Source organism: Diceros bicornis, chromosome 28 (genome assembly GCF_020826845.1).
Source record: "Diceros bicornis minor isolate mBicDic1 chromosome 28, mDicBic1.mat.cur, whole genome shotgun sequence".
Classification (NCBI taxonomy): Eukaryota; Metazoa; Chordata; class Mammalia; order Perissodactyla; family Rhinocerotidae; genus Diceros; species Diceros bicornis.
In genome coordinates this window covers 9,811,367-9,837,687 of record NC_080767.1, presented here as the reverse complement: position 1 = coordinate 9,837,687, position 26,321 = coordinate 9,811,367, and the positions used below count along the sequence as shown (strand labels likewise).

Sequence of the window (26,321 nt, the reverse complement as noted above, 5' to 3'; positions counted from 1 at the left end):
TGCTCTGCCCACAGGAAGTAGTCAATAAATGGTTATTGAATTCAGAATGTCCCTCTTGCCAATTGAGGTTTAATATATTTCCAATTCAGAATGCCTATTAATTTTTCAGCATCACTAAGCCTTTTAAAAAATCCATTTGGGGATGTGTTTAAGAGTCCACAGCACATACTATTATATAAATGATTCAGAGAATACTGTTAAATGAAGCATGCTTATTCAACACACCAGTAGCCATTGATAAAATGTAATTTAATTTAATCATTTAAATTTACATTGTTAATGTACAAGAGCATTTCCTTCAAACCACAGGTTAACACACACTAAAGAGCAATGCTGTTAGAGGAGCAGAGAAACTTTGGAAAACTCTGCTGTCTGAAATAAAAGCAAGGCACTCTCCATTGACAGCTGGTGGATTCCTGATTTCCGCCCGCAGAAGGCATGTTCCTACTGAGAGAGCTCTCCCACAAGGGAAGAATCACCTGCTTTAATTCTTGCTGTCCTCCTCTGAGCTAGTTGGTCATCCACTCTGCATAAACTTGTATGTCAACATTAAGACAAAAAAAGAGAGTTGATTTGATAGATGACTTGGGAGGCTCTCATAGTTGTAATAACTATGGAAGACAGAAGGGCATTGGCTGTAATCTTTATTTTCAGCACTAGTGTCTGGACCTATAACTAAAAACCTTCATTCCTTCCAACCAATCGATATCACGGCTAAAAAATCTTTTCCTTAAATCTGATGGGTGTAAAAATAAAAAGTAACAGCATTTCCCTAGGGCTCTGTTTTTTTGCTTTGTTTTGTTTTTCCTTACAGACATGACAAAAAAAACAAGGATTAACTTTCTAATACTAATGGTGCACAAAAGGGTTATGTATGCACAGTATTTCTAATTTATTCAAATTCAATTTGAATTTGGTCTGAAGCTACCTTGTATGAAATGTTAGCTTTTCTGATATTTAACAATGTTTATTATGTTTGCATATAAGCTCAAAAAATTAATGCAAAAGTACCACTTTACTCATGGTTGTCGTCAGGTAAAATGTAAATGTTAATGGTTGTTTTTAAAAGCCTGTTTTCCTATACATGCAGTAAGTTGAATAAAAAAGACTATGGAAAGGAGAATTAGGTCCTAGTTTTGATTCTATTACTAGCTGTTTGATCTTGGGTAACTCTTTACCCATTGCTAGGCCCCAGTTTTCTCCTCTATGAATTTCATAGGGTAGACTAGTTGACTAGTCAGGCCCCTTTTAAGTCTAACATTCCAAAATCCTAACTTTCCAGATCCTATCATCTTGATATAAAAATAATCATCTTTCATAAAAGCTCATCACACAAACATAGTACATGATCAAATATCAGAATGACTCTTGGAAAAAAAAAATATATGATTTGTTATCTGGGTTATCCTTTGCAGCAATCAGGCAATTCATTTGGCATTTGTTTGATTGTATAATTTAATGACAATATAAACAGCATAGTTTTGTTATTTTTCCTTTAAAAAGACTAAAGCAAAAATGATTTAAAGCTAACAAAAACTACTGTGACATCAGTTTGACATTCAAAGTTTGTTTCTTAGCAAAATGGCCAAAGATATTTTGATTTGATACAGAGTATATAATATAAAGACTTTTAGACCTAAAAATCTTCAAATATTATTTGAATTTAGCAAAACATAAGCAAAATTTTAATATCAAAGTGCTAAACAGTACTGCCTTAAAAGTCACTGCAAATGAACCATAAAATAACCGCATGGGAAGTAACGTTCATTGTACAAATGGTTAATAAAAAGACACATTATAAATATATATATGTAACCTGTTATATTTATATATATATTTGCTTATTTAATTTCTAATTGGTGTATCCAAGTCACTGTGAACACCCCATTTAAGTACTCTGTAACGCAGCTTCCAGGAGCTGGTGGTCTTGCAATAAATACAGGCAAAGCTATTACAATATAACGTGCATACAACTGTTTATACAAATAAGGACACTATGCAACAAATTATCTCATAATAATATGGCATTAACAGGATAAACATACAAAAGGAGAACGGACACGGAATGTTGAAACGCAGCCCACTAATCCTTTCTAGTACTCACATTCATATTATTTTTTTAATAAGACTTGCTTGCTCTCCAAAATTGTCTCTTTAACCAATAACAAAAATTAAATTATATATATTTTAAAAACCTTATTATCCCTTGTGCTTACCCTGTATGATCCAGTTCCTACTTATTTGCACGTTCTCATCTAGGGTCCAACACTTGAGACTCACTGAACGCTCCTGGGGCTTCTGAATGAATGTGTCAGGCAGTTGCTATAGCTGAAGTAAGTTTAGGGAACTCTGGCTGGATTGATAGAACACAACCAAAACAGCTGTATGCAATCTGTTTTATAAGTTGAGCCCCTTTCAGGACAGCTGGACAGTCAAAGCAGGGATCTGGATCCATCAAGAATGGCCTAAAGTCTTGGATGGACCATACCTCAGAAGAGTTCTACAGGGCAGGTGGACAAAGCCTCTGCCAGGAAATTAGCATGTGTCATTTGCTAACATGACTGCCTCCTTTTTATTTCTATATAAAATAAAGGAGAGTTAATAAACAAGATTTAGTAAGACAGCACTTTAAAAATTGCACTTGTATATGGAAGCAAACAGCCATTATCATTTTGCTATGTCTGATTTATAGGTAATCCTCCATCTTTCACCATTTGTTAAAATAAAATAAAGGAAGAAAGAAATTAAGAAAAGGGAATTTCTGCCTTGTTTGCACCACATATGTACCCTCGATACAGGAAGTGTATTCTAAAGGGATCCATCTCCAGACACATCCTCCCCGGCGAACAACCCTTGGCTGTTCTTGTTTTTAAATACAAAGCCACTATAATTGTATTCCCCAGAAAGAGTTCTGAAACAGTTATGTTATCCTTTTTTTTTTCCTGCTGGGATAGCATCGTCCAAAAGTGCTTTGTTAGCAGTTTCTTAGAAAACCCTCATGAACTATACCCCCCTCCCACCCGAACTCCAAAGCCTAAATATAAAACACAACCCCAACACAATACTCTGCAAGTTTTCTGGCTTTAGGTTGTAAGGAAAAGTGCCAGAAAAAAAAAAAAAAAAAGTCTTTCTTTTCTACAGGAGCTGCTTTTTCTCTTAAGGAAGGACAGAAAATGGTAGATGTCCAGACCCATCCCTCTGCTGCTTAGCAAGCAGGTGCTAGCAGATGAGGCGGCTCCCTGCTCAGGCTGCTCCTGCTCAGAAAGGCAGGGTGTCCAGGAAGAGCTTGTCGATGATGGAAGGTGGAGACACCAAGTCTTCCAGCTTCAGGTAGAAGATGCGCTGGAGGCCCAGGGTGCAGATCTTCCGCAGTTCAACCAGGGCACCCAGGACCTTGGGCTCTGTGGGCTCCAAAGCCTGTCCCTTACTCTGGTGGTCTTTTAAGCTGCTTGTGATCTTGTTGCATAGCTCTTCCACTCTCTTTGGTTCTTTTAACCCATGTCGTTCTGCACAGGGATAGAAAAGGGCAGGTTTAGGAGGCAGTTATATCTTAAAAAACTCTGAATCCCTAATGGAGGCCTGTGTCCTGTTCTGCCAGTTGTAATGGCATTTTATAATCCAAGTGTCCTCCCTCTTAGGGGTAATTGATGGCCTTTGGTATCAAATAGCACCAGGGTTTGAATCCCAGTCCTGTCACTTACTCACTGTGGGCCCTTGAGTAAGTCTCTTAACTTCTGAGCCCCAATTTCCTTATAAAATGAAAATAATTATCATATCCAATTCAGGGTTTCTGGGAAGACCAACTGAGGTGAATAACGAGATGAAGCACACAGTTCCCGGCACATGGCACATTGAATGAATGACAGGGGGCTTATTATTTTGCCCACATTATCCTACTGAGGTCTTACAAAAGCCCTGTCAGGAAGCACTCTTTTCCAGAGTGACACGGAAACACATCCAGGCAAACGAATTAATGTTCCCATCTTGATGGACTCACTTTTTGGGGGCTGGGGGGTCGTAAGTTCCATTTGCTGACCCAAGGGCTGCCCCGCGAGACCCAACACAAAGTGCATTCTTTTTTTTTTTTTAAGGTTGTAAATTTCTTTTTATTTTTCTTTATTTTTCAAATTGTTTTTATCATGGTAACTTTGGTTAATAACATTATTTAAATTTCAGGTGTACATCATTATATTTCAATTTCTATATAGATTACATCATGTTCACCCAAAGTACATTCCTGTGTTTTTTTGCTAACCAGCATTGTGAAGAATCCAGCTTTTCTTTCCCTTGTTTTTCCCCCCTTGAAACTCCTATTGACCTACACCTGCCACTCTGTACAAAATACACATGTCCTCCTGCTGTGGAGATGGAAAAGTCAAAGAGAAGGGAGGAGGCCCAGAAGGAGGCGGTGCAGGGATTTTATAATGTAGCAAGACATGAACTCCAGTATCTTATATTTTATAAAACAATATATAAAATGATCCCCATGTTAAATATTATGATCTCTTATTTTATGTATAAGGTTAAGTAATTTTCCCAAAGTCACACAGCTGTTAAAAGCTGCAATTTGAACCCAGGCTTCTGAGGCTCATTCTGTCCTCTTGCTCCAGAGCAATGTCACATCTTCCTGTAATGAGAAAGGAGCCTGACATCCAATACCAATCACTTTGCTCTCTCTTAGCATGTAGATATCAGAGCTTCTTTCCTGAGGGAAGACCGTGGCCCTAGTTATCTCAAAGTTTTCACCTCTCAGAATATTTACATGTAAAAGAGTAATTCTTGAGAGATGGAAGACATCCATCCAATGGGAAATCCAGTATTAGTTTCTAATTTTTCCTACATTAATTTTTTTTATAAAATAACAAAATATTTTTTGTTAGAAAAGTTATTTCCTTAAAGTAAAAGTCATCAGAAAAATGAGGCAACTATCCAGACATTTTTTTCTTCTCTTGCCCTAAATAAAAGGAGGCCCAGGGACCAGGAGATCTGCATTCTGCCTTGGCTAGTTGTGTATGACTTGGATGAGTTCCTCCCTCTCTAGGGCCCATCTTAAAAGGAGGAGGTTGGGTTTAATGACCTCTAAGGTCCCTTCCAGCTCTGATGTGTTATAATTATATTAAAGTACAACCATGAAAATTGCCAGCAGCATCTCAGTGGATTGTAACTTGCAGGCGTCTCATCTCAATGCAACATCATATAGAGAAGAGGGCACTGGACTTGGAGTCAGAGAGGCCCGGGTTCCAGTTTTGGTTCTGTCACTTACTAGCCATGTGACTTATCTCTCTAAGGCTCAATGTCCTCCCAGGATAATGGGGATTAGATACACAAGTCTTTGTTGAATTCGTCTTCATTCCTTTCTGTGTATCTTAAATATTACAGAATAAATTAAAAGAAAAAGTGCGATTATAATAAAACCCACCTCCATGGGTTATTGTGAGGCTCAGTTAAGATGATGCTACATGAAAGTGTTCTGCCAACTGTAGCATGCTACACGCATGGTACAGTCAGCAGCTAAGACGCTGCCTGACACATGGCAAATGGCTGGCAACTGCAGGGTCCAATGAAAGGCAAGAAAGCCCCTAACTCCCCAGCTTTGCAGTGCATGACTTTGCTTTCCCCAGGAAACTATCAGCTAATCAGCCGAGGTGCAAACCTGTCCTCTATGGTTTCTCTTTACTAAATACATAGCCCCCTTGTGTCAGTCTCAGAAGGAGCACCCAAGAGTGAACGTTAAGAGAAATTTTGTCTGCAATAGTTTTCTGCCTAAAGCTTTATTTTCCCCCCAAAAGCAAAAAAGCAGACTGCAAATTTGGCGGTAAATTTCAAGAGCTATAAAATGTTCATAGCCTCTGACCAAGTAATCCCACTCGTGGGAATTTATCTGAAGGAAAAATTCAACAGAAGAGTAAAACTGTATGCATGAAGACATATGGGGTAGCATTATCTATTTAGGGAAAAACTGAAAAAGATAAAGGGGATAAGAATAGGGAACTGTTAAGTAAAAAGTGGTGCATACATACAATGGAGGATTCTGTAGACATCAAAAAGGACAAATGTGAATGCTATGAAGCAACACAGAAAAATATGTAATATCACATTTAATAAAAAATAGAATATAAAATGGTATCTAAGCTGTGATTACATCTATGCAAAAATTATTTCCGCATATAGAGAAGAATGAAAGGAAACAGAAAAGTGAAAATATTTATGAAATTGTCAGATAACTCTTTTCCTATCTTTTAAAATTTCCGGGTTAATGCTATTTGTATAATAAACAATGTTAAAATAGAACAAACTGAGATTTGGTCCTTTGTGAAGCCCTCCAGTAGCTGTCACATGATCAAACAGTTGTCTTGTGGATAGTAAATTCTATTAACACTGAGATATATCAAATTAGGTTCATAACCCAGGGAGAGATGCTTTTCTCAGAATAAAATGCCAATCCACTGATTGAAGCTTTCCCTTCCTTTCAGCGTCTCATGTCTTGCATTGTGTTCAAGATCCCATATTCATTATCAGGATAAAGAAATGGAGCAATGTGTTGGCTGGATTTCGGGAGGGGGTTGATTATAGAACCTTGTAACCAGACTTTCTCATGGCCAAACTCACAGAAGGTGTCTCCGAGTTCTCCCTGCTCTCCAACCAGTTGTGACTGCTCAATAACTATGGCAACCATTATTTATTCAGTGAATTCAAGTGGAGATCGATACCTCCTGCCAGCTGGATCAACCCTAGGCCTGGAATTCCTTGAGGAATTCAGAGACACTCCTGTTAGAAGCCAAAGGCACCTTCTTTGTTGTTTTGAACAGCTACTGGATTTGTGGCTTCTTTACTATTTCAAAAGGTCTGAGATAAAATTCAGTCTCCATGCAAACTACTGCCAGCAGCCAGCAAGATTTTCAAATCACTAGGGAGTCACTAAGAGTCTGGGACCTCCCTAGTAATTTGAAATACCTTAAAATCCCAATCACTGACATTTTAGTTTAAAGGAGCCCCTTTCTTCTTGTAGCTTGGTAAACATGGCTGCTGAGCCGATATACAGAGAGTTCGTAAATTCTGGGGGAAATCAGACATGGAGATTTTCCCTCTTCCTAGAGAATTATACACAGATTTTAGTTTAAGATCTTTGTCCACCATGAAACAAAACAAGCTTCTCGGTATTTCTTGCATTTTGATCTACATCATTTTTATCCTTCAGTATTTTAACTCGGCTTTATGTATTCAACACTTTAAAATACAACTTATAGAAATAGTTAAGTAATGAATTTATGTGTCATAACCATAATATACATGAACTGGAAAGAATTTGAGCCATTTAGTTCAAACTCCTGCCTAAGACAAGAATCTCCACTACAAGGTACCACAGACAGAATGCTCAGCACCAGCTGGACTGGGAGTTCACTAATTCACCCTGATAATAAAAATATATTTAATAGCACATTATATTACACTCCTTTACTTAGATTATTTTATCATACCCTTATAATAACCCTGTGAATTAGGCAGGACAAAGACTTTATTTAATAGATAAGAAGGCTAAGGCTCAGAGAGTTAAGTGACTTACCCACGATCCAAATTAACAAGTGGCGAATTTCTTTCACTCCCAGAGATATTTCTATTACACCAGGCTGCCCTGAACATTATGTTAGAACGTTCCTCCTCATCCTGAGAGGAACTCAGCCTCCCTGTAACTCCCTCCTGCTTTCTGTGTACCTAATCCGCTAATTGATTAATTAGTTCTTTCGGCAAATATATATATATATATATATTTTTTTTTTTTTTGTGAGGAAGATCAGCCCTGAGCTAACATCCATGCTAATCCTCCTCTTTTTGCTGAGGAAGACTGGCTCTGAGCTAACATCTATTGCCAATCCTCCTCCTTTTTTTTTCCCCCAAAGCCCCAGTAGATAGTTATATGTCATAGCTGCACATCCTTCTAGTTGCTGTATGTGGGACGTGGCCTCAGCATGGCTGAAGAAGCAGTGCGTCAGTGCGTGCCCGGGATCCGAACCCCGGCCGCCAGTAGCGGAGTGCACGCACTTAACTGCTAAGCCACGGGGCCGGCCTTCTGCAAATATTTATTGAGTACCTGTTCCATGCCAAGCAATGTTACAGCCACTGGGGCTGACCAGTGAACAAAACAGACAACAGTTGCACTCCTAACCTGTGTGGTGTGAGTACCTAAAGACACTGTCAGAGGCCTGTGCATTTTAGCTACCCACGCCATAGACATCTCTGCTGAGAGAGAGAGGAAGGGAGGCAGGAAGAGGAGGAGAGAGAGGAGGGAGTGGGATGGGGAGGTAGAAGGAGAGAGAGAGGAAGAGACTGACTGAGTGAAATAATAGAGCTATCTAGGTCTGTCCTCATGTTATTCCCTCTTCACCTAGTTAAGATCTATTCATCCTTTAGATCACAGATCAAATATTTCTTCAAGGAAGCTTCCCTTTTAACTTCCAGTCTAGAATATGTTCTCCTGTGGCACTCTATTTTCTCCGTTTGAAGGATTTAACAGGTTGAAATCAGATATTCATGTGACTATTGCCTGACTCCCCCATTAAATGTAAGCTCCATGGGGGCATGGACTGTAGTTGCTCACCATTGTATCTCCAGCATCAAGCCTACTACACAGGAGACACCCAATAAATATCTGTTAAATGAATATGTAAATGGAGGATCAAGTTCCTGTAAAATATGATTAAATGAATACTAAATGTGTAGGTTGCTCAGAATACACAAGTTGAGAGTTAGCAAAAAGCTAACAACAGTAAAGAACTTTACAAACTCTAAAATCTACCACATTAGAAGTTTGGAGCCAGATTTCCTGGATGTAAAGCCTCGCTCTCCCACTTATTAGCTGGGTGACTTTGAGTCTGTTTCCATACTTGTAAAATAGGGCTAATAATGGTACTGCCTCATGGGTTGTTGTAAGAATCAAATGAATTAATACATGTGAAGTATTTGGAACAATGCCTAGCATATAGAAAGTACTTAATAAATATTAGCAAGTATCCTCTATGTCTAAAACTTAACTCATTAACTTCCCCTTCAAATCAGCCACTTCTCTGAATTGGCCTATTAATGATTCCACAATCCTCCCCAATACTCTCATAATCATCTCTAACAATGCCTTCCCCTTGGCCCATCATATTTAATCCACTGCAAGAACTTTGGTTATTATCTCTGTGACGTTCCTTATGTACATCTGTCTCCTCTTCTCAATCTCACTGGCTCTGGACCACATCTTCAATATCTGTTACCTAGACTGTTTTAATAGCTTTTGACTGGTCTCTCTGCTTCCCATATCTGCTGTAATCCATTCCAGGTACTTCCAAATCTATTTACTAAACAAGATTGAACAAAATAACACATGTAGAGCACAGTGCCTGGCACCGAGAATTTAAAAATGGTAGCTATTATTAATTTCATGGGATCCTAATTACCAGTTGGTTCCCTTGTCCCTTGCTACTCAAGTTGGTCTCTAGACCAACACCATCAACATCACCTCGGAGCTTGTCAGAAATGCAGAATCTCAGGCCCTGCCCCAGACCTACCTAACCAGAATCTGCAATTTAACAAGACGCCCAATGATTTGCATGCACATAAAAGCTGGAGAAGTTCCGCTCTAGTCAATCCTAGATCCCATAAGATGCTTGACCCAGTCCACCCCTAGTGTTCATCTAGTCTCTGTTTGTAAACCTCACTCTCCAATGCAGGAATTCACTCCCCACAGCTGCTTTTTCCAAATAGTTCTGTCTATTAGAAAGTTTTTCTTATATTGAGCTAAAATTTTGCCTTTCTACAGTTCCCAATTCTGCCTCTTAGGCCCATACAAGAAACCCCAAAATCTCTTCCTCATGGCAAAGAGCAGGGGATGAGGAAAGAGGTGATGGTAGCCATCAGGAGCCCCAATGAGGAAAAGCGACTCCTTTTCTTTTTGAGCAGGTCTCAGGGCACAGGCCAACACAGTGACAAAAATATTACAGGTCCAGCCAAAGGGGAAGGAGAAGAGGGCTCCTGGGGATAGATGTGTGTGTAATGCACACACCAACAAACAGGACTTCCTGCTCTGAGCTCCACTTCTTTCTCTGAGAAGTTATCTCACTGCTACTTGTCATGTCATACATGACATCCTTCACTGACGGGCAGTCCCAGAGCCACTGAGCCCATGGCAATCAGGAAGCCACAAGCTGGTCAGCGGCCTGTGTGGAGGCTGTAATTGTGCTTTTCAGTCTGTCTATCTGTGATTTATTAGAGCAGGTGTCTGTCTCCCCAGTGACACCACAATCTCTTTGAGGGTAAGGGATTGTATGCCTGGCACATAGCAGATGCTCAATAAATATTAGTGAATTAATCTGAATTGAAATAAGGTATTTCTGAGGAATCCGTACTATTTTCTAATAACAAAGTGGTGGGCTAAAAATAATTAATTCAGATTTTCCTAATTTGGGAGACTTTCTGATATTCACAATTAACTCATTCATTCAACCAATATTTGCCATGTGCCAGACACTTTTAAACGCTAAAGTAATTATAAGATGAATAAGGCTCTCTCCACCCTTAAGAAACCCACAGTCTAGTTGGAAAATAAAGACATAAAAAAATTACTTAATATGATGTGTATATGTAATTGTAGGGATGCATGAACATTTTTATGGATTCTTAGAGAGGAGAACAGCTAGCTCTTCCTGGAAGTAAGACATTTAACATTTAGGATAATAATAATGACAGTTTGTCTAATATCTTTTTCTCTGCAAAGTACACATTAGTGCATTCAATCTTTACAAGAAACCTACAAGTAGACATCATCATCCTTGTGAAAAATGACAAAACTTGAGATTCAGAGAGGGTAAGGAACTTGCTGAACATTGCACAGCTACGAAGAGGCAGGGTAAAGACTTGAACTCAGATCTCCAATCTCCAAATCCCATGACAACCTCCCTCCTTTTTTTTTTTTTTTTGTGAGGAAGATCAGCCCTGAGCTAACATCCATGCCAATCCTCCTCTTTTTGCTGAGGAAGACTGGCTCTGAGCTAACATCTATTGCCAATCCACCTCCTTTTTTTCCCCAAAGCCCCAGTAGATAGTTGTATGTCATAGCTGCACATCCTTCTAGTTGCTGTATGTGGGACATCGCCTCAGCATGGCTGGAGAAGCAGTGGGTCAGTCCGTGCCTGGGATCCAAACCCGGGCCGCCAGTAGCGGAGCATGCGCACTTAACCGCTAAGCCACGGGGCCGGCCCCCCTCCCTCCTTTTTTTAAACTATACTGTGGGCCAGGCCTGTGGCATAGTGGTTTGGTTCAGCGCACTCTGCTTCAGTGGCCTGGGTTCACGGGTTTAGATCCCAAGCATGGCCATACTCGTCAGCCACGCTGAGGTGGTGACCCACATACAAAATAGAGGAAGACTGGCACAGATGTTAGCTCAGGGCGAATCTTCCTCACAAAAAAAAACACTAACAATTACTTCCCTGCCAAGTTTTACACTTATTTTTCCTTGCAATGTAGCTGATGGCTATGTATGATAGAAAACAGGGTAACTAGGTAACCAATTAGAGTGAGCAGGGGAGCTTTGGGAAGACAGGTGGTGCAGGGCGTGGCAGATCAGCCACCTGCCAGGTCCTCTCATGTCATTGTTTCATTGCTTTCTGCCTCTGGTTCTGCCTTCCTTCCTCCTCCTCAATCTTAGAATTCATGTTCCAATAAGAACAGGAAAAAGACTACAGGCAGAAGAGAAAGGAATCATTTTCTCACCTTACAGAAAACCTGAGTAGGGAAAAGAAAGCCATGGGGAACATTCTTTTAATGCAGTGACTTGCAAAATTTCATTTGGGCACTCAAGATTCCCTCCACCACCTGGTCCAAAGCTGCCTTTCCTATCTTATTTCTCTTTTACTACGTGGGAAATGCATTTTTCTCTGAGGTTAGGTCATAACACCAGGCCATAACATAAATATCACATAGAATAAATTTTTTCCCTGAAAAGCCTTCAAATTTCCCCAAAGTGCAGCTCTCAGCTTTCACCACCAGAAGCAGAAAGACCGTGACCCACAGTGGATTCCTGTCTTCTCTCTCATGCTCACTCTGGAACAAACAGTCATCGAGTGTAATAGCCTGCACACTTTTAATTTTTCTCTTCTTTCTATTGAGATTATATGTGTGATTTAACACATGTATAATGCAACTCCACTGTACTTGCTTTTCTCCAAAATCTGCTGAAGTGTTCCACCACTATGCCCTTGCTACGCTGTTTCCTTGATCTGGAATGTCCTTCCTCTCTATCTTCTCACGTCTAGATGCCACCTCCTTGGGAAACCACTCATGACCAGCACTTCCACTTTTCTTTACCCCCAAATGCTAGCAGCAATCTGGACTTCCCCTGCACTGAATCTATCCCTTTTAAGGACCTGAGCACTAACCCCATGCATTGAGTTCATTACATCATAATCATAATCCCAGTAGACTATACACTTTCTGACAGCAGAATTCATGCGTGGCTCATCTTTGCATCCCTAGGGACCGTCACCGTGCCTGACATACGGTGGGCCCTCAATATTTATCAAATGAATGGATACTTACAAAACGGTAATTTCACACTAACTTTCTATTTTGGGGGTTTCTTATTTATTAAAAATAATAACTGCAACTAGATATTACTTCATTTTTATCCTATCAGAAATAAAGCATTTTCATTACTCCCGTGTAAAGGATGTGCACGGACAAAGGAGAATAGTTAGGGTAGATGAACTGGGGACTTAACATTTGACAAACACAACTGTGGGGAAGTCCCTTTGACTGTAGGAAAGGAGAGTGATCTGAAAGAAACCATTTCCTGCCCCACCTCTCCACCTAGTTTTTCAAGAGGGCACATAGGAGAGGTAGAGAAAGAAGAAGAAAAAAAAAGAATTAGGAAAAAAAAGCCATGTTTGTGCAAACTACCAATATTGTCCTGATTCTTACTAATTTTCCTGGAAGCAAGACTGGTTAACCTTCTAAGACCTCATTTCCTTTTCGTGAGTTCTCTGTGGTTTAGGAGCATACAACTTGGGGATGAATTTTTTGCTGCCAATAGCCCAACTGATATTCCACAATCACTTTGTGTGATCAGTGGAGCTTATTCAGAAGTCAAGATTTCATGGGAGCCCATATTCACATGAAAATTAACATCCACAACAACGCACACTGCTGTTTCCCAGGCATCGCCTTTTCTGCCGTTTCCTGATGCTTTCATACATTTCAAATCCCCTCCCAACCAGCAAATCACAAACAGAGTACTGCAAGGTCCACAATGAGAGAAGAGGGGCTTATTTTTCTTGTGCGTTATAACCACAACACCTATAACAACCCGCTCTGCACATTCTGGCAGGACTGAGGGCAGGAACTGGAACTACCTCATAAAAGACCTGGCCCATTGTAAGCGCAGCTTAACTCCTTTAATCAGTGTCCTTCTTTGAGCCTCTCTCTCAAGCATCCAAGGAGACGTTCACCAAACATACTGCCTTCTAAAGCCACCACCTGTTTCCTCATGCCACTGAGTTTGATTTGGGACTACCTAAGGTTTCCAAGGGGAAAGGGCAGGCGTGTGCCTAATTTGAGGAAGTTCCTGTCACCATCCCTCCAGGATGGAATGTAGGTGGATGCAGTGCCAACTCTGAATCCAGTTTGGCTCCATCATAAATCTAATTTTCTGCAATCCTCTCTACCACCTCATGGAATAGATGTTATTATCCCCATTTTACAGATGGAGAAACTGAAGTTCAAAGAAATGAAATGCGTTACTCAAGAGCACATACTTATTAAATACGGGACCTCAGATTAAAACCTGGGGGTGTTAGATTCCAAAGTCCATGCTACTTCTGCCACGCCAACTGCCTCCTCCCTGTGCGAGCCTCCACATAAATGGGCAGCGGGCTGAGGAGCTATAACTGCAGGACACACAGCAAATTGGAGGCAGAGACTGGACTGGCACCACCTTCTCCTAATTCCTACTCCATATACTTGGCACTGAACTACCAATCTCTCTAGGTGGGGACTGCCTGGCGCCCACATTTTGTAGTGTCATAGTTGTCTATTAACTTCTACTTATAGAGTAAAACAAAAAAGGATGTCAGCCTCGGGGCCCTCCTCCTAAACCGCAGCTCTCACATCTGGACTGGCCTTTTTCCTCTTAGTCTCTTTCCTGCTAAAATTTTTGCTCAAAACCAGCTCAGGATAAATATTTCTAAAATGCAAGCCTGGCCAGGATGCTCCCTGGTCAAAACTTTCTGTAGACCCCCACTGCTCTCAAGATAAACTCCTACTTCTTCACCTAGGTGTGAAAGGTTCTCATGCCCTGCCCCACCCTTACCCACCATATTAGTCTCATTTCCCACCACTCTATTTTTTGTCATTTCCTTCCTGAAACTTACGACAGCCATATTTTTAATGGCTTTAGCAAATTTTGATTTATGCCTAGAATTCTTACTCCTTCCATTTTAGCCTGGAGACATCCTATGCTTTTATCGAGGACCAGCTCATGTTACCTCTTTTGAGAAGACCACCCCACCTTCAGTCTCTCAGCACTCTGCGCTGACTCCCACATCCCCACCACGGCACTCAACACCTTGCATCCCGTTCTTAGTTTGCATGTTCTATTTCCTCCAGAGATGTGCATTATCATCTCTGAAAACCCACCGACATGCAGCAGAGTGCCTAGATCACAGAACACTTGCTGATTACCTAGACTCAATGCCCATTTCCATGGAGATGTGGCAATGTACTGGTTTTATTTACTGAAAGCCAAAGCTGGCTCTAGTTTTTGTTTCTGTTTTTTTAAATTAACTAAACTCCATACTTTCTAGTTTTGAATGTTTAACTGTCAAAGGAAGAGCTGAGTAGTTTTGAAATTAAACTAAAGATCTTTAGTTGAAAGCCTTTGAACCAATTTCATTACAGTCCTGCTAGAGTAATATGCTTGTGCCCTAAATGTGCGTATTCTCTTCAGGCGCTCCCATAAGCCATTAGAAAGCCCTCTAAATGGAATCCTACTCTTGGAGACTGCCTTTGTTCTTGTTTTGTTAATGGCTCCCTTGGAAGTTTCTGGCAGCCTCCATCAAAAAAAGGGAGTTTTTCATCCAGGACGGAAGACCAGGAGGAGTCAGGTTCCACTTGGAATACTGAGGGAACATGCTGGTGTCTGACTCCTACCACAGCATTTATGTTTCTTTGCATTATAAACTGTTCAACAAGGAACCAGCCTAGCCTTTTAAGATACTCAGACACATCTCACTTTAGCTAACAGGAGATGTCCCAAGAAAGTGTATGTAAACAATTCACATTTCTGATGCATCGGAAAAAAGGGTCCATCTGCACAAAAGGATGCTTTTGGTCCCCTGCGAAACTCATCACCTGCCTGAAAAACACGTTTTCTACAGCCAAGAGTGTCTCAAATCTGAACCTTAATTCTTAGTCCGACAGCCTAGCCTGTGCTTGGGTCTGATGACAAGGATGGGAGGCGAGCCCCAGGTCTGCTTAGCCTCTTCTGGAGCCTCTACCTGCTGTCACTGTCTCACCAGGCCTCACTCTGACCGAGAAGGATGAGACTGAACAGGAAACTCTGAAAGTGTGAAGAGGCCAAGGGAGCTGGGGCCTAGGGTCCTGAAGGTCCACCTTCATCCAGGAAAGGAGAGAAAGGGGTACATGGTCACTTCGGTGACAGCAGGGGGTGCTTACCTGTGATCATGCTCAGTGCTGACAGGCATGCTAAGGCTTGGACATCAAGGTTCAGGCTCTGCAAACTTAAGGAAAAGTCTTTAATGGAGTCGAGCCACTCCCCAAATCCACGAAGGCACTGAAGTCGATGCAGGACAAGTCCATTGCAGAACACAAACTTATCTTCAGCAGTGTTCGACCTACAAGACCAAGTCGTGGGGGTTGGAGAATAGAGACACATTAAACAGGTCTGTTCAGTCTGTCCAGCGGGACAACATCAAAAAACACAGGCACCCAAACAGCCACGGGGCAGCGTTCAGAATCAGCGTGGTGACTGAGGTACACAAGAGGAGCTTGACGAGTGAAACCTGCCCAGACACCCTCGATGAACAAGACTGTGCTCCTGGGACACACAACCACCACCACTTGTCTGTGCTGACTTTCTTGGTGAGCATCAGCCCCCAGGGAAGCTGGGGGTGGGGCACCTGCTCTCTTGTTACTAGAATCATTTGCTGGCTCAGCAGACACAGAGGAGCAGGAATTCACAGACTATGGAAGGGAAGCCCAGTGCACGGCCTCTGCTGTGAACACGAGACTGTTCCCTTCAGGGCTCCTTCACCAGGACTTCCCCCTCGTTTTCTTAAATGTCAGAAACTGATAAGGCCTGAGGCTAGACACTACAGTTCCATTGTGCAGACTCGAAAAACCCTGAGTCACTGCAACTGCCAGAAGTCAATCATGAACTGAAAAGGGGCTTCAAGTGAAAAGAGTCCTTATTTTGTATTGCCTTCTCTGCTTTTAACAGTGGGGCTGCAGAGTGCGGTTTCTGAGTCTGCCCTGAGAGTATATTACGTCCATAATCATCCCCTTCTCTCTCATGAAAGGCGCCCTGAGACTTCTAGTGAGACATCACCACCTAGCCATGGGGTCTTGGGCACTCTTCCAATCTCTCTGGGCTTCCTTTTCCTTATCTACGAAACAGGAATTCTAATTGCTACCTCCTAAGATTGTTGTGGGAATTAAATATAGTCATGTGCTGCATAACAACGCTCAGTCAACGACGGACCGCATATGCTACGGTGGTCCCATAACGTTAGTACCATCTAGCCCAGGTGTGTAGTAGGTTGTACCACCTAGGTTTGTGAAAGTACAGTCTATGATGTTCGCAAAACGATGAAATCACCTAACGATACATTTCTCAGAACGTATCCCCGTTGTTAAGCAACGCGTGACTGTAAAATAAAAGATTTGAAAGCCCATGCTCAGTGCCTGGTACACAAGAGGAGCTTGACGAGTATTAGGTGTAAGTAATTCTGAATTCTATGTGGTCCCTACTTTAATCTTAGTTTTCCTATCATTTTCAAATCTCTCGCCACATATTTATCTCTTTCAGCCTATTGCATTAACAAGTTAATATCTCTTTAACTGTGCTTCTTGGATGTATAGGTTTATTCATTCATTCACTCAACAAGTATTTCCTGACCACTAATTATGTGCCATTCCTGGAGCCAAGCATTGGAGGAAGCTTGGTGACTAGGGCATAGATGGTGTCTGCCTGCATGGAGCTTATTGCTTTTACTTAATCCTTTGCTGCCTGCCTAATGGATGACAGTCACATTGCTGGCCTGGCTCCTGCACACACCTACCTGATTGGCTGTAATTATGCTAATTACTGGCACTCTACTTGTAACTCCACCTCTGTCTCTCCCACAGATCCCACCACAGAGGTGCACACAGGACAGAATGATTCAGTCTCAGAGTTTAAAACCTGGACCTCAGACCACTGGCATCAGAATCGCCACAGCACGAATTAAAAATGCAGATTTCTGGACTTCCTCCAAGGTATTCCAAACCAAAATAGCTGGGAATGAGGCGTGGGAATCTGTCCTTTAAACGAGAGATTCTGGTAACACAGTATGCAGTTGGGGAGGGGGTGGTAGGGAAGACAAAGAGGAGAAAGGTGATGATTTTTCCTATAATATTTGGTGAAATGTTGGTACCATTTCCTAAAAATATATAACTGCAAGGAAGCAAAGAAGATGGAATTTAAAATGCTACATGTGGTCTTTATGAGAGGAGCTTAGATCCCAGGTTCTAGCTTTTTGAAAAATCGCTGCCTCTTGGTGTTTGGTGTCACTGAGAGTGATAGGCTGAACCAAATCTTTTGATCCAGAAGCTATTCTCTTGGAGTAAACACTGGGGGTTGAGAGGCTACGGAAAGTCTTTAGGGCCCCATCTGGTGTACTAGAACAGTGACTTGTAATTAGAAACCGGGAGGTGAATGCAATGTTCAAAACAAATACTTGCTCCTGGGAAATACGTTATGCACCATGAGAATCTTCCTAGATTCATAGAATGTTGGCGCTGCAAGGGGCTTCGGAGATGACCAAATCCAACCTCCTCTTTTTACAAAGGAGAAGACTGAATTTCCCGTGAAGCAAGTGCGCTGCTCAGGGTCTTACAGCAAGTCCATATTAGAACTGAGGGTAGAACCCAGGAGTCCTGGCTACCAGTCCAGTGCTCTACCCACTGCTCAGTTTTTTTAATGCCTGGTCATATTTCATATTTCCTTCTTAAGCAAATCTTTCACTGATGACTCAGTTACAAACAGAGCATATTTCCAACTTCTTCAAAGGAAGGAGTGGACTGATGAAGATAAAATAGTTGTAATTACCTGATGGAAAGTCTGAGAACAAACAGCTCCAAAAAGGCTGATTCTATAAGTAATGTCTGATCTTCTTTGGGGAGATCAGTAAATCCGGGAATCTTTTCTGCCCAGCTTCTGGATACATCAATGGAGGCTGTCAGAAGGTTGTAGAACTGTTGCACATGCTCAGCATCTGTGCCGGCAGCGGCCTGTTCAGTGGGACAGTACTAGAATGCAAACCGCAGAGAGCAGCGTTATCTCAACTCATCAGGGATGACAGCATCATTTGCAAATTGGCTCCTCCAAGATTGTCAATGCCTAAATCCCTACTTTTAGGTCCCACAGTTTTATAAAACCTTTTTGCATTCACAATCTCATCTGATTCTCACAATGGCTCTGTGATATAAATAGAGTGAATTTTGTTACCACTTAATAGACAAAGAAATTTGCTTAAGTCCCATTAGTGCAGTGGTTTTCAGTCTTGACTGCAATCATCTGGGGAGCTTTAAGACACACTCATGTCTGGGTCACACCCACAGAGAGTCTGATTTAACTGGTCTGGGATGTGGACTGGTCATCAGGAATTTTTAAAGCTCCCCAGGTGATTCCAAAGGGCAGCCAGTGTTGAGAACCGTCACCCCAGGAGTTTGTCTCCGGGTGGGCCTCCAGGATCTACTGACGCCACTAAGGCACAACTGTCTCCAAACAAGACGCTTAATTAGCCCATGGGTCTCAAATGTGGTCCCCAGACCAGCAGCACCAGCAGCCCTGGGAATGTGCCAGAGATGAAAATCTCAGGCCCCATGCCAGACATACAGAATCAGAAACTCTGAGGGGAGGCCCAAGAAACTGTTTTATCAAGATCTCCAGGTGATTCTCATGCACACAGAAGTTTGGAATCACAGAATTAACCAATAGAAGAGAATGATTTTTGCTTGCTGCAGGTGGATTTCTGTGAGATAAAACAAACCAGGAAGTGGTGGTGGGGTGGGTGGGGAGGGTGTCTCCTTGGCAGGGCCCAGGCAGCTATGTGCCATCAGACTCAGGACTTGTGACTCCTTAAATGAAAATTAAATAAAATTAAAAATTCAGTTCCTCAGTCACATTAGCCATATTTCAGGTGCTCAACAGCCACATGCAGTGTAGAACATTTCCATCACTGCAGAACATTTCCATTGGACTGCATTGATCTAGAGGGTCCCAGGAGAAGAAACGTATAAGTGGGAATAAAGCTTCTACCCAGCTTTTGGATGTTCTGGGAGAGTCAGGGTTTTGCTTGAATCACCAGAGGAAAATCTTTCCTGCTTCAGGCAGGAAGACTGATATAGCAAGATAATAATCAAGGACAACCAATAACACAGACTTAAGAGATCTGCAGAAACACTCATGTGAATATGCCCATCATTTTCTTGACACCAACAGAGCTGAGTGTTACATCCCTGCTCTCAGTTGATCCTCCTGGGAAATGGATTTTAATCCTTATTTTACAGATGAGGAAACCAAGGCTCAGAGAAGCTCAGAGAGGCTAAGAGACTTTCCCAAATTACATAACCAACAGTGGTACAGCCAAGATTTAAACACGGCCTGTGATTTCCAGTCCTACACCTCCTGGCTGCGAGTATGTCTGATGTTACTAGCTGGCAGCCTGTGGCATAGTTTTAAAAAGCATTTTGCTTTGATCTAATTGGAGGCCTCCAGGGATGTGTTCATTGGGTCCCATTTTTTGTCAGCAACAGAGTGACTGGCACATAATTGACCCTCAATAAATAGCTGTTAAATATTGTCCATTGAAATAGTCAGAGGAGTGCCTGGGTTTGCTACAATGTCCTAACCTGGCAGGAGGAGGAACAGCCAAGAAGCAGCCGCGTGCTTAATGTAGAACTACTTCGGTATGAGGAAATGAGCCACTTGTCTTAATTGGGTCTTTTTTTTTCCTTTGTGCTTTCAAGAGGCATCATGAAATAACAAAAGAAACATCAGAGAAGTGGCCAGCTACTTTAATCCTAGATTCGCCCAGGCCCCTAATTTGTGAAATAACATAGCTCTACTGCTTACTTTGGTTATCTGGGGTAAATTACTTCACTTCAGTTTTCTCCTCCGTAAAATGGGGACAATGCCTGCCTCAACACTTTGTTGTGATGTGTAAATAAGATAATATACGTGAAGGGCTTGACACATAGAACATGTTTAACAAATGATGACAGTGATGATACAGATCACGGTTATGATACCTGGAACTATCACTGTCCCTCGGCTTCTGTCTTTATAAAATGGGGGAAGGGGTTGAACCGGAAGCTTTCTAAGTTTCAGCCCTGACTTTCTACAATCCCATAACATCAGGTCTAGGTCAGAGCCCTGGCTCCTCTGTTCCCAATAATCCCAGCCAGGGCCTGGATTCTATGAAGCCCTGGCTGTTCTGTGATGTAATGGACCATGGGAGCAAAGTCCAGGAGAAGGAAACAGTCCTTCCCACGGATGTTCAAGGGTGGCAGCAGGATCCTGGTGTTACAGACTTCGCACCACCTCCTTTCGGCACACACACTATTAACTGGAGGAGAGTGAAAAAAAGAGATTTTATTTTATTTTTTTACTTTCTCTTCTTATACGAATCTAATTCCATGTGCTCTCCAAGGGCACGATGAAATTCAGAGCAGAACCACCTATAGACAGCTGCCAGCATTACATATGAGACTCCCAAGTGAGTGGTAATAAGGAATAGAGGGAAGAATGTTGGCTCAGGCAGCAGGTCATGGGGTCCTTCTCCAGGCTCTGGCACTGACTTGCTGTGCAGTCCTAGCCAAGTCACTTAACTTCTCTTGGTCTGTTTCTGCCTCTGAAGTAGGAAGTGACTAGACTAGCTGATCCCTAAGATTCCTTCTGGCTCTTGCATTCAGCTATCTTTCTGTTATCGGTTTCTAGTTTAATTCCATTGTGGTTTGAGAGCAGACATTGTATGATTTCTATTCTTTTAAGTTTGTGAAGGTGTGTTTTATGGCCCAGACTATCGTCTGTCCTGGCGAATGTCCCATGTGGTGGCTCTAGCACTGGATGATTCTAAATGTTGCTATTCATTCCAGGTATGATGTTTTTGCCTAGAATTTCACACTCATTCAGCATTACTTTGTTTTAAAATAGTTTGTTATATGTGGAGAAAAAGACTAAAGGATGTAAACTTTTCCCTGGGAGTAGGACCTAACAGCTCCTTCCTGTCTGGCTTCCCTGAAGCCAGGGCTCACAACTCAACAACCTCCCCTCTTCCAGTATTTGCTCAGAATCCTCCAGAGTGCTTAGCTTTCACCCAGGGTCCTCTGCAGGCCTCGGTGCCTGCTGAGCTCACATTTCATGCATCCTGCACACAGGGAAATGCAGTCCCTGTCTGCCCTGCACGTGGGGTCGAGCAAGGAAGAGAGCCAGCAGGCCCAGTGTGCCAGACTCCAGCCAGACCCTCTGGGCTTCACCTGCAGTGATTCTGGTCTATGTTCCAGAATTCTGGAGCCAAACTGGATTCAGCCTGAGCCACCAATAACTAGAGGGTGACTGGAGGGTCAGCATCCAATGCTGGGAGAAAAGACAGACTAAGCATCCCCTCTACCGAGCATAAGATTTAAAGAAACAGAACAAAACATTTTAGATTCTTCCTCTGCCTGGCCTAGCAGTTTATAAAAACCTCTCCAAGGAATACTGCACCTGGAGTTGGAATAATCAGACTCCCATCTCTGCTTCTCTGCTCCCCTACATCACTCTGTCTCTGATCTAGGCAGGTTTGCGGTTCACCAAAGAAAATCTAGAAATACTTGTTTATTGATCATTCCAATCGAATATAGGCCAAATAGAGAAAGACTTTAAAAATGAATCTTTTTCTCTTTTTATTCCAGCCTAAATGGATAATTGATCCATCAAAAATCTGGCTTTACCACTAGTCAAAGACACAGTATTACATTTACTGACAGTTAATGCCTAATGGAGATTTCTGTGGAGCCCCTGGAATGAGAATCTAGAGCTGCAAACATCAATGGATATTATTTAAATTAAAATGAGTTTACACATTTTATATGTCGAGAACACAGCTGTACAAGTCAGACTTCAGCAAGAGCCCACGCCAGAAATAAGTTATTTGAATGCAAATTAAGTGACACCCTTGGTGAACACCAGCCCTAAAAATATTAGCAATGTGATGCTTTCATAGCAGAGTGGAATCTGATATTTGCTCTATCTCACTTTCAAGTTCAGGCTAAATATGTAAAATATCCTAAGAACATTTTATCTCCCCCTAGAATGTCACTTTTCCTTGGGTCTTTATATTTCTTTATATATTTTAGACGTGATCATTCTATGAGCCAAACTATGTATTCCTATTATTAGGTTCTTACACTTTAAAAAGTGACACTTTAAAAATTGGCAGTGAATATATTTCCCAGTAGCCATTGAACAAATATTTGTTAAATGAATTAATTACTTTCTCAGAAATTTTTACTCTATTGTTCATTCCTTCTCAACCCCAAGAAAGGCTGGGAAATAGGAGATTCGAGGTAAAACTGTTCTTACTAAACTGTATCGGTGGTTCTCAAACCTTAGTGTGCCAATGAATCATCAGAGGCACTTGTTAAAATATAGATTCCTGCCTGCCTTCCCCTCCCCCCAGTTCTGACTCAGTAGGTCTGGGTGTGGCCCAGGAATCTGCATTTTAAAGCAAACACTCTGGCTCTTTCTGATAAAGGCAATCTGGGCACCACACTCTGGGAAATGCAGTGGAATTACCGCAGGTATAATGGTCAAAGGGTCAGGGAACGTGAAGGCTGGAAAGGATCATGCAAATGCATTTAGTCCAATCTCCTCACCATTCAGATGAGGAAACTGAGGCCCACAGAGGGGCAGGAACTGGCCTGAAATCATCTAGTGAATTGGTGGCAATTTGAGAGGGTCTCCTGAGTAGCTTCATGAAACCACTCTCTTTGCAGAGTCCTCACGCTGCCTACTTTGTAGGTCTAACGTGTTAGCCATGTTGCTTCTAGTCTATCTTGTTAACATATTTAAATGCCATTTGCTGGTGCCTGGTTTTATCTGAGCAATATCTCTTGTATTTGGAGTCTGTTACTACACTAAGTGACACCAGTTACCAGAAAACATCCTAGTTTGCTGAAAAATACTTGAAATGACCAACTAATGAGGACGTGAAGTGTATTTTCCCATTAGTAATTATGCAGGTTCTGAAGCCAAGCCCAGTATCTATATATACACACACGTATCGCTAAATTAAAAGCAACTGTGGGGCAGAGACGAGCAACAGTTCGAGGAGAAACAAATCAAACGTGACATGTTTTGACTGCACTGATATACGACGATCTGAGCTCACTTTTGAAGGAGAGAAGTTTGGCCCAAAGGAGAAGTGAAGGTCCTCGAGCCAGGAATGCTTCACAGAGTGAGGAGCTCACTTTCTGGCCTCTGAAACATTCGCTCCCTCTGTGACTTGGAACACAACTCCACCTCCCTTTTCCACCAACAAGGAAAACCACTCACTTACTACCTTAAAGGCACATATGCTGGTACAAGAAGATTAAAACATACTTGTCTGGCAAATATTTTCTCATTTCTCTATTTACCTGATTTGCTGGGGGTAGCTAGCATCTTTAATAAATTGTTTTGGTCAAATCAACAGTCTTACTCAAACCTGACAGGGCAAATTCTTAGTTAAAATGTAATAAATTATGGGTACACACTAAAATGTTAACATCGGTTACTGCTAAAGAGTAGGATTAGGCAAGAAAAAATGAAGAGGAGACTCATTTCTCACTGCATCCACTTTTAAATGGTTTGCCTTTTTAAAAACCACCGGGTATATAGTACTATTATTGTAATTTTTAAATATCTAATAAACTTCAATTTTAAAAAAAAATCTGGTAAATTGCCATTACATAGAAGAACCAGCATGGTGAAATAGAAACATATCACCTTGAGTAATGAGATTTGGATCTAGCCCTGGCTCTGCCATGCAACCCTTTTAAGCCTTTATTTACTCCTTTGAAAATATGGGGGTTGGATAAGGTGATCTCAAGGTCACCTCCAGTGCTATGAATTTGTAAATATAAAACTTTAAGGAGAGGGTATTATGAAAATTGAGTTTCAATGAATGACATTCTTAAAAAAAATACTGAAACCATAAATTATACCACATAAAGCTGAGACTTAAATGAAATTACGTAAGAATATACGTGATGGTGCCTAGCTCAAAGTAAGCCCTCAATAAATTCATTATGCTTCATTCATTTTATGTTAATGTTTTTTTAGAGAACAAAGCAAATTTAATCTTGGTAACTAACAAGTTCCCTAACAACACATATTCTTATTTGTATATGTATATATAATCACTTGCATTTAGGGACAATAAGATGATAAAACTGTAGAGTTGGAAGGAACTTAATATCATCCAATATAACCTCTCTGCTTGTGAGAAATCCTGTTATTTGTTCTCCTTAGTTACTTCTTGTGTTGATGAACTCACACTTCCACAGCAGCTCTTACAGCTAAGAAAGCTCATCCTTGTCTTCCAAGTGAGCTGGAAGGGGCCCCTCCTTCTCTCTCTCGATCTGCCTGGGGAGCAACAGTTCTTTTTGCCACATGACAAAAGAATGACCTAAACCTGCCAAACTTTCTCCCTTCCTATCTACATATTTCCATTTCCTCCAACCATACCTTACACTTTCCCAGAAACCATGTGTTCACATCCCTCTTAAACCCCAGCTTGGAATTAGACTTAATGATGATCTGACAGGACAGAGGCCATAGGACCACCACCAACTTGGTTCTGGTCCCATACTTCTACCACTGCAGCCTAAGGTAATTAGGCATCTCTCCCTTCCACCACACATATACTTTGTTGGTTCATATTGAGTGTGTATGGAATAAACTCCTGAGATCTTAACATGAACCATTGACAGGCCAAGGCTCTCCCATGTTTTAAAATTCTAAATGCTGAGCTTCATATTTATTTTTGTTAACTTTCCTCATGATGGTTTCAGCCCATCCTGTTCCAACCTGTCGAAATCACTCTGAATGTTGATACTGACATCCATCATATTAGCAATCCCTCCCAGCTTTCTGTCATCTGCAAATGTGATCAGCATGCTTCTATGCCTTCATCCAAGTTTTTAATGAAAACTCACTGTATTTTTTAAAAAGTCTTTTAATTTAATTGATTTGGGTCCAATTTTTGATAATTTTGTAAAGCTATCTAAAGGCAGGAGAATCCAAGCTATGAGGTTCAATCTGATTCCAAAACAAGGCAATTAAAATAAATACACTTTGCAAAATGGAGCCAGGCCCCAAAGGTAGTACCAATGTGACCCAGACGCTGGCATGGTCAATCTGCTGTTTTGGACAAAGCTAACAATTAAATTGGATAAATGTTTGTTGATGAGGATGATGACTCTAGTCTAACACACTGAATGGTGCAGAGGCAAGCAAACAGGCTGGATTGATTTTTCAGTGCGGAGACAGTTCCCACCTGGGACAACTCAAAGTGCTGGGGAGGGTTTGCCACTGAATAACTAATTAGGCCATGTAGACCAGTAATTGGATAATTTGGGGCCAAAAAATCACTTTTGGGGCACAAATTCTCTGGACTGACCATCAATAGTGATTTCAGATGCCCTGGAACCATGTCAGATCGTGTGCTGTAACCTCAGCGTAGGCAGTGCTGAGAAGCCTCATTAATTCAGACAAATTGCGTGAAGGAGGCCAGAGTGGCTTCAGGGAGGAGAAATCTTTATTCCTGAACGCTTTTCTAGCACCCACTCTCACTGAAACCAGAGACGCAGGGAAGCTTGGTACTGAGGAGCACAGACTTTGGGGTCCAATACACTTAGCTTCTAATTCTATTTCTGATACTTAAACATTAGCTATGTGACCTTGGGCAAGTCAGTCCTTTAGCCCTTCTCAGTTTTAATCTCCTCATCTGTGAAATAGAGATCATAATACTTACCTTAATGGT

General features: G+C 41.5%; 1 protein-coding gene across 2 annotated transcripts in view; it reads right to left on the bottom strand.

Annotated features, from left to right (window-relative positions):
• Positions 1-228: 228 nt before the first annotated feature.
• The window catches only part of NR4A3 (nuclear receptor subfamily 4 group A member 3), a 39,255-nt gene continuing 13,162 nt past the window's right edge, over positions 229-26,321 (bottom strand). For both annotated transcript variants that reach the window (XM_058523642.1, XM_058523643.1), the window contains 3 exons: positions 18,362-18,561; positions 15,709-15,887; positions 229-3,506 (listed from right to left, as the gene is read on the bottom strand). In XM_058523642.1, the coding sequence (XP_058379625.1) occupies positions 3,259-3,506; positions 15,709-15,887; positions 18,362-18,561 (627 nt within the window). In that variant the 3' untranslated portion in view covers positions 229-3,258. The remainder of the gene's footprint in view (positions 3,507-15,708; positions 15,888-18,361; positions 18,562-26,321) is intronic.